Source organism: Physcomitrium patens, chromosome 15 (genome assembly GCF_059467195.1).
Source record: "Physcomitrium patens ecotype Gransden chromosome 15, ASM5946719v1, whole genome shotgun sequence".
In the NCBI taxonomy this organism is placed as follows: domain Eukaryota; kingdom Viridiplantae; phylum Streptophyta; class Bryopsida; order Funariales; family Funariaceae; genus Physcomitrium; species Physcomitrium patens.
The window spans coordinates 16,849,584-16,858,940 of NC_143424.1; the positions used below are offsets into that span (position 1 = coordinate 16,849,584).

The window sequence follows — 9,357 nt, forward strand, 5'->3', positions numbered from 1 at the left end:
TTGCTCTTATATGCTTTATTATTAATGATTGAAGGAACTAACAAACACTTTCATGCAAAGTATAGATCAAAGTATATTACTAATATCATTGAATAAATCTTTGACTTCATCAAATTCTAAAATAACTTCATTGATCTTGTGAAACTTGTTTTTAAAAAGAGATGTAATATAAATAATGTTTATTTTAATTTAGTATATAAAAGTAAATAAAATTAAGTAAAAGTAGATAGAACATGTTATATAGACAATATCTTCATTAAGAATCTTAATAAACTTATCTAGAGATATATTAGATCAATAAAATTATATTTAAAGCAACCTACAACTTGATACTTGGGCTATTAGTTTTATGGTTCTTATAAAGCATTTATATGGCATTTTTTGATAACTATTATGTGAAAGATAATAGTGAGGCTATCTTCATTTTTTTTTAATACATTTCTTGTATTTTAATCTTAGTTTTAGTCTTTTTTTTTTTTTTTTTTTTTTTTTTTCTTTTTGATAATAGCCATTGTAATTCTTTCCAACCTTACATCAATGTGTTTATTTCTATTATTACTTTCTTACTTCTTTACTAATACAAAAATATATATTTTTTTGAATTTTGTCTAAATATATGTCATTGACAAAGACTCCCTCACTTCTTTGTAAATTACAATTGCCATTTTAGTTTTATTCTATATTATACTTTTTTCTTATTTTTTTACTTTCTTTCTATTAGTAACACAAGTATATATTGTTATGTTAGTATTTAGTCTTGATTCATGTCCTTAACAACATACACAATTAGTTATATAATCAATATATCATAGCTAATAAGTTTTATTAAGTATTATCTTATACAATACTTTAAATAATTCAAATCTATTACAAAATATTAATTCTAAATATTAAATAAAAGATCTAAATATTTTTTTATTCTACATCATAATTATAATTAATTTTTAAACTTTGGATTTAAATTTTAGAATTCAAATGGAAATGATTTTGATTTTAAATTATTAAAAAATAAAATAATTTATTCAATTTAATCCAAAAGATAAACACAACAAATTATTTATTGAACACCTCAATTTTACATTCTTCTATATTTGTAATTATTTTCATTGTGTGATAAATTCTTTTAATTCAAAGAATTTATTTAGATTTTGGTTGATAAATAATCTTAATAATAATAAGCTAATTTGTGTAATAATATTTTTGAAATTTAATATTTAGTGAAAAAACAATTAAGGATCTGTGTTAAAATTATCATAAAATCATTCATTTAGAGTAATCTATCTATCTATCTATCTCTCTCTCTCTCTCTATATTTTTCTTCTTCTTCAAAGTAAATATTGGAAGAATTTGATTTTCGTATATGGTTGTGATTTAATGTCTTAAGCAAATGACGTTGGTGTGAAAATTTTGTCTTGGAAAAGTTGAGGAAGGTAAATTATTCAAGGTGGGGAAGGAAAAGCCAATGGTTTATGCTGGGCATTGCCGTTGCTACCGTCCTTGAGTTTACAGGTATCTTGGCGGATATATCGTTAGGTTGAGTGTAGATTCTGTCCACCGCCGCCCTTTACGCTTCACGGTGACCCAGATGGAATTGGATGTTTATGGCATCTTGTATTTTTCTTTTCGATTGACCTAGGTTCTGGAGTAACATGACCTCCAAAGTCGAGAACTCTTATTAGGTGGTGGCTCTAAACTTGTATTGGTATTTAGTGGTAAAATTAGTGATTGGACATTCCAGCATCCCGAGTTATCGGAGACGAATTGAACAGGGGTTACGTTGGGGTGCACGGTGGAGAGTAGAGTTGCAACCAACGCGGGAAGGTCTGTTGTGTTTGGGAGGCCATGGGATGGAAGACATTGGGTGTGGAGATCCTGGTTCCAGAGGGTAGATGGCCCTGTCCTCCGCACATTAGGGTTTTATGTCAGAGACAGACTTGCGGAAACCTCTACACTCGTCCCTTGCCTTGTCTGGGTGATCTTTTCCCTGCCTTTCACTTGCTTCTCCTGCATGTGGTCCGTTGCCAAGATCTACTTCCAATCATTCCGTAGTTATGGGTTAGTTTTCTGCCATTTCGGTTTGTCTGAATGCCTGCGGCATAAACCCTCATTCTTCATTGCTGTTCTGAGCAAGTGTATTGTGGTTCTAGCCGTGATTACCGCACCACATCGCACCATACCCCTCCGTCCTCCTCCCTGCAGCGCTTGGTGCTGGAGGATTTTTGGGGGCCTCCTCTGCAGCATACAGTTCTCTGCTGGGAGAGAAGTGTGTGGGGATGGTGTGTCGCCATCATGGCAACGGTAGTGGTAGAATTCATGAAAATTTGATTCCAGCAAGTGCGAAAATCGCGGGCATCGCGGTGTCATGTCTTCCGCTGGTTGATAGTGTTATTAAGTACTGATTTTGTGTCCTGCAGCCAAGATCAAGGTGCTCGAGCTTCGCGCCCAGAGCAAGGATGAACTACTTATTCAGGTCTGTGAACTACATATAAGTCCTGCAACAATTTTGGATCCTGCTAACTAAAATCGACATGGCTGGAGGGTGAACTTCTGTGATTGCTGATTGAAAAATCTTCAGGCGGTTGGAAACGATCTGTGTTTACAATTCATCGCATTAGGTTCTGTTCATTAAAGTCCCCCCTGTACCAGATCCTCTTGCCAACATTTCAGAAACTCTTTCACTGAGTTCTTGTCAGCTGGCCCGACGGATGGCGTTGTATTTAAATGCGTCCCTATGTTTGTCACAATTCTGAGGCAACAAATTCTTGGTTCTGTGATTTAATCACAGTTGAAGGAGTTGAAAGCAGAGCTGACCTTGCGTACTGCCGCCGAGGTCTCTGGAGGTGCTCCAAATAACGTTTTTGAGATGTACGTATTTTTCTAGCTTTTGATCATTGTGTGATGGCATATGCATTGGTTCATCTGCCAAAAACATTGTGTGCACCATGGGGGTGCGACATTTCGTTCTGGTGATGTGTTGGTGATTCTTACGTTTCGGAGGAGCATTTACATGTTGATCTGATGAATGAGTACCTTCTCATTAGGTAGTCGTTTGATAAGTTGGTTCTCACATGTCTTGTTTGTATTTCTTTTGCGTGCAGTAGGTGCTAGCAGCCAAGGGAAGTTATAGGAACATGGCTACGAGCACCCGAAGTCCAGCGGGGATGGTGGGGTTGAAAGCGTCCGCTGGGACGCAGCAGCTACAAAAGAGTAATGGTTTTGCAGTAAATGGTATGCCTGCAACGACAAGCTCGTCTCAGCAGTCGAGAGAGGTTGCCTTCGACAGACGAACACATATGCTGCCTCTGGTTGTTGCCCTGAATTGCCTGGAAGATTGCCGACTTGAGGAAGAAGCACTTGCTGGCATTGCAGAAGTTCGGCACGTAGGGTTGACGCAAGTCACAGAGGGAAGGATCGAGACTGCGATCGCCGTATTGATGACCTCTCTGGCAAATCTGCCTGGCGCAGCCCAGAAGAGATTGCAACCCTGGCAGCTCATCCTGTGTTTAAGCTCTGTGGACAAGGCAGTGGACGCAGCATTGGCTGCCGAGATGGGTTTGCAAGTAATTCATGTTGATAGTAAGCGCGTGGAAGAGGTGGCAGATACCACCTTGGCTTTGATGCTGGGGCTGTTGCGCCATACTCATGTTTTGGCTAGGAAAGGTCATGCAAGTGCTGCGGGATGGCTGGGAGCTTCTAAGTCTGTGTGTACAGGTATGCATCGCTGCAAAGGACTTGTGTTGGGGATTATAGGGGCATCCGCAACCGCATGCGCTGTCGCTGTTCGGAGCCTCGCATTCCGGATGCTGGTTATATATTATGATCCAGAGGTGAGTCGTTCTGATCTCGCAGTCCCACCCATCTCATACAAGGTATAGCCTGCGCATCAGTTCTCTTGTTCGATCTTTAGAAGTGGCTCTTTGTTGCACACAGTAATCGCATCCATTATGTATGTTATTACATACTGATTGGTTAATGAGAGTAATAATTCCTCTGGCTCTCCCCGCACGTAATGTCGTGTTAAAGTTATTCTCCAACCTGTGTTTCGTCATTCATTTCTACAATATCATTCAGTTTAATTTCATGCGTATCAGCGTAAGGGGTTTAGATTTATGTCTTATATTCTCCATCTATTGCACCGGGGTTGTGTGATCTAGATCTCCTTTGAGGCGTACATGCTTGTTTTACTCTCGCTTTGTTTCTTATCTGTTATACGAGTATGCTAATTTTTTTTATTTTATTTTATTTTTTATTTTTTCAATAATTTTAGTTTCATCCATATACATACGGTGATGCACAGAATACAGAAGGTGAGCAAGTAAACAAGAGGCAGTTGCCTTTTGCTGCAAAGAAGGTTAATAGCCTGAAAGAGCTGCTTGCTTCCAGTGACGTAATATCTCTTCATTGTGCTCTCAGCAATGAAACTGTGCAGCTCATAAATGCCGAATTTCTTGAATCGGTCAAACCAGGTAGTCTACTTCTGATCATCCTTATACGTTCATATGTTGTTTTCTAGTACTCGTCGATTACACATGAGGCTGGCAGTAGTTTATGAACTTTGTATATCGGTCTAGTATCTTGAGACATTTCATTCACTTGTTACATCAGCTGTAGCTATTTTTGGCATTTGGGAGCTAGTCGTCTAAACCCTGGTTTGTCTTTAAGGTAAGTAATTAGACAAGTTGTTGTGCAGTTCATGGACTTGGGAAATGGCCATAATATTCAATTCCTCTATTTCTGAACTTGCTGACTGGGTTGCAGGTGCAATTCTTGTGAACACTAGCAGCAGCCACTTGCTGGATGATTGTGCAGTGAAGCAGGCAATCATAAATGGTAAGCTAGCAGGCTGTGCATTGGACGGCGTGGAAGGTCCTCACTGGCTGGAAGCATGGGTAAGATTCATCATCTCTTGTATTCTGTCAGCCAGTGTTCTTCATTAGGTTGCGTGTGAAACGTGAGTCCAATTATCGGATATTGCATAGCTTCTTTTGAATAAATCTGGTCTGAAAACATGCTTAATTTGTACAGATCAGGTCGAAGAGTCTGTAAATGGCATTGGTCTCATGTATTGTTGTGTTCTTCAAGTTCAAACTTGACTACATTGAAGTAACATGGGGAACAAGTTAAGAATTGTTTAGGCATTTTTTTGCCTCTGAAGTCTTTCACAAGCCAGTGTGAATTGCAGCGAGTTGTGTGTTCATGATTTTGACAGGTCCGAGAAATGGAAAACGTGCTGGTACTACCGCGTAGTGCTGAATACAGTGAGGAGGTTTGGCTAGAAATCCGAGCGAAAGCTTTAACTGTACTGCGTTCTTATCTAGTCACAGGTGTGGTACCAATGGACATCACCTCTGATGATGATGAGTACTATGCAAATTTCACTCAAGAACCCTGCCAGGAAACTTTGACGAAGACCCTGATTGGGAAGGAGGAGTCCAGGCATCATGGTGAGGTAACGTCTGGATCTGAGTACAGGGCTAGTTCGATGGTTTTTCAGGCTCAGGATCCACGCTCTCTTGGGCAGGATTCAAGAATTGACAGCTTTAATCTAAAGCAACAGCACGAGGGACATCAGAATCAGGGCAGAGGATCAGGAAAGAAGTCAAAAAAGCGGTCTGGACGGCGGAAGTCTCAACATAATATGGATTCTTTTCAAGTCCAAGAAAGAGAAACGGATTGGATTTCAACACCAAGAAATGACCAGGGTGCTAGTGTGAGTGCTCGGGATAACAGACCTATCTCTGATTCTCGATTTGGTTCACCAGGAGAGGGCAACCTCAAGGCCATAGTTGACACTCCATCAAGTGGGCGAGAGCAGGTGACTAGTATGGTGTCTATGGGATATGCTATAGATCAACTGAAGGAGGGTTTCGTTGTAGCTTTGCATGCAGTATCAGGGGGTGGGTACTATGTGGCTCGGCAACGTGGTCCTGGCCGAGGATGGTGCTTAGATATTCTGTTTGATGTGACACCCCGGGACCCTGCTTCTCAGTTCCTCGTTGTAGTACGCAACAGGGTAAGTTTTTCATCTCATTTATGGATAGGTAAACTCGAGCTTGGCTTGTCTAAAAGTTCTGTGAAGACATAGTGCAGTGAATGTTGCTGTAGATAGTATGTGATCTTTCTTCCGATACTGATCTTTTGATTAAAATCAATTGAGTTATTTTAGCATGTTTGTGTTACACACTGGATCTAACAACTTGTACAATGGTACAGGATCGCATTGGTCTTAGATCCCTAGCAGCAGGTGGTAAACTCCTTCAGGTTAGTGTTGATCTAATGTTTTTCAAAAGACATCACGTCACTTTCCACTTCTTTGATCCAGCTTTAGAAGTCTTTTCTCAAGTTGATATGGCATTATTGGTCGTATCTGGACGAAAGTTGCCTGAAACCAATCTGATTTCTTTATACCAACAGCATGTAATAATTAACATGCACATTTGTGCCCATCTTATAAACATGAGTTGAGTGCAGGCGAATAAGAAGCTGGAGTTGGTGTTTGTCAACCATACATTTGATGTGTGGGAAAGCTGGATTGTAGAAGGACGTCAACTTGATAACTGCAGTCTGACAAACAGCAGATTTCGCTCGGTAGGTATTAACCCTTGAATATCTTTCTTTATTTCTAGGAGACCGTTTTGCGGGTCTGAACAAGGCGGTGATCAACTGCATATCTTATCTCACACATTGTCTCTTTTCATTTGCTTATATGAGCAGGTCACTTTGCAAGTATCTATGGAGATTCTAGCAGCTGTAGGTGAGGAAGATGGCATTGCCCGCTGGCTGAGCTAAATTCAGTTGGCGAATTTATTACTTCACTGACTTCATTCACCATACGCACCAACATTCACCAAATGCACTGACACAATGCTTCCTCGTGCTTCAGTCAATCAAGTGGGATTGGATTTACACTTTGATGATCAATAGACTAAAATGCTACCTAAATTTGTCCTAATTACTAGACCTTAGGAATGGTTTGATGTATTCTTTTCTGAGGCCAGTGTGGTTAAACCCTGGTCTTCTTAAAGTTTAACCCCAAGCTAGGATGATAAGTGCCCTTTTCTGCATTGGGATGACCTGCTATCAAAATGAGAGTATCTCTGCAAATTGTTCAACGAAGACAATGTCCAAGGTCTTACAGGATGATATCATGTCAAACCGCCTAAACCACCCTCCAGGAAACTTTACCATTTACTATGAAGGTTTTCTGTGGTGTGAACCACAGGAAAAGCTAAAGATATCCAATCCTTGGAAGAAGTGGACATGCTGAGTATCGTTCAATCTGCCCTTTGGATGCAGTGTAACGAGATCACTGCACCAGGCTTGGTTAATGGGACATTGGTATGCAGCGTTCTTTGCCAGGGCTTTGCAATAATTCATTGACTGGCTTAGTGGTGACGTATGGCTCGTAGGCAGGCTTGCAGAATTAGAATGATCAATCACTTACTGTATAATGACTTGGCACTCTTGCAACATTGATGTAGAATTACTGATAGACTACATGTGCTTTAACAACCACAAGGAACCAATGGCACTTGGTCAGTAGTAGAATATAATAGCTGTCCACGGACCTCAATTAAAACATAACAAATTATAGGTTGGACATCTTCCAGATATTTGTGAAATAACTAAATATTTCTGTGGATGAATATGTCACATGTGAAATGAAATAGATGTGAAATGGATGTTATGAATATGTCACATGTGGCAAAGATGCTATGAAATGTTTCTTTGATAGTTGTGTAAATAGTTCTTATAATATCTTAATCTGTAATCAAATAAAAGTATTTGTCACTAAGATTTTATAATTTATAATTTGCTCAATTATGTTTATGATTTTGCAATTGCATTTAAATTGACTTCAACAATTTATGAAAAGATAAAATAATAACCAATTAAAATTAAGAAATGACAAAGATATTTAAAATCATACATTTAATTATTTTTTATATTAAAATATTATAATTTTATTATATTTTAGTTATAAACTTATTATCAAGTATAATGTTATTTTAATATCAATTGAAATTTTTTATATAATTTACACAAAAGATGTTCAATTAAAAATTTTCAAAAAGACTACCACTTTTATATTTTTAATTTAATCATAATTGGATTTTAAAGAAATATATATATATATATATATATATATATATGCCCAGATTACATGCATGCTTCAAATTGCTATACATGGATCCATTATATTTATAAATATATATAGCCATTATGTCTATACATACATTTAAGGCCTCTAATTAGAAGCTTTGGACATCTTTATCCTTCTCTTATTTGTCCCAGCCCAACTGCAATACCAATGTCCATTTTGATATAGACCTTAAAAAACTCTTACAATACCAAAAGCTTGTCATAATACTAATATTGTCATATACATATATATTTATCTAGATAAAATGTGCTAAGTAAAAAATAAATATAGGTAGATTTAATATTATCTTACAGCAAAGTTCTTAAAAGCTTTATAGATGCATATTTGACTTTATACATGTTTATGGTTGATTGGTAGGTTAGAAACTTGGCCAACAAGTTAGCCATGTATTGCATGTATAGATAGTTTGTTGTACAAGCTAATGATGTGGCATATATATAAGAAACTTGTCTTGTAAGTTAATACACGTGTGTCACGGACATACGCATGTAAGCTAGTAATTACTTGTATAAATAGGTAGAAGTAAGTAGAAGTAAGTAGAAGTACGTAAAAGTAAGTTAATTCTATAATATCTTCTACAATAGCTTCTTAGAAGCTTTATAGATGCTGCTCTGACTTTATAAGTGTCTTTAATTGACTTTTTGGATTAAAAACGTGGTCAACAAGTTGGCCATGTGCCACACATGTTGTTAGCTTAAAGACCAAACTAATTATGTGGCCTACACATAGAAAAACTTGCTTTGAAAGTCAAGACATGTGTCCTATAAAGTCAACAAACATTAGAGGTCCTATAGAACATCGCCACATAGCCCCTAGTTAGATAGTATATATAGAGACAAGAGTGAAGCCCTCTTCACTCTTTTAATTCCTTTCTTGCTTCTAGTCTAGTTTCAAGAGTCTCAAGTTTTCTTGTCTTTTGGCAATAAGCCCTTCCAATTTCTTTTAATATATGTACTTTCTTACTTCTATTTTGTCACTCTTTCTTTGACATAGATTTTATTGATTTATGCATCATCTTTTAGTTCATGTCCTTGACAGATTGACAAGAGAATATTTATAGTATCAGAGCTTTGTCTTGTCTTAATTAAGAGTGGATTACTCCTTTTTCATGATAAGACATAAGCATATTAGAAGTTGCGGATTACCATCTTCTAAATTGATATTGTTGTTAGTATTTTCTTTGTCCTCAAGTC

At 37.5% G+C, this 9,357-nt stretch overlaps 1 protein-coding gene across 3 annotated transcripts; it reads left to right on the forward strand.

Annotated features, from left to right (window-relative positions):
- The first annotated feature begins 1,641 nt into the window (after positions 1 to 1,641).
- On the forward strand, positions 1,642 to 7,492 carry LOC112292591 (C-terminal binding protein AN). Of its 3 annotated transcripts, none has more exons than XM_024541235.3 (10): positions 1,642 to 2,055; positions 2,415 to 2,470; positions 2,786 to 2,865; positions 3,099 to 3,827; positions 4,298 to 4,466; positions 4,759 to 4,889; positions 5,210 to 6,013; positions 6,214 to 6,261; positions 6,472 to 6,588; positions 6,715 to 7,492. In XM_024541235.3, exons 4-10 carry the CDS (start codon positions 3,132 to 3,134, stop codon positions 6,787 to 6,789), a joined length of 2,040 nt encoding a protein of 679 aa, XP_024397003.1. In that variant the 5' UTR covers positions 1,642 to 2,055; positions 2,415 to 2,470; positions 2,786 to 2,865; positions 3,099 to 3,131; the 3' UTR covers positions 6,790 to 7,492. The 3 variants fall into 3 exon arrangements, with proteins under 3 accessions (XP_024397003.1, XP_024397002.1, XP_090112750.1); XM_024541234.3 differs by having other exon boundaries at positions 1,875 to 2,055; positions 2,647 to 2,865; XM_090256624.1 differs by lacking the exon at positions 1,642 to 2,055 and having other exon boundaries at positions 2,345 to 2,470; positions 2,647 to 2,865.
- The last annotated feature ends 1,865 nt before the right edge of the window (positions 7,493 to 9,357 follow it).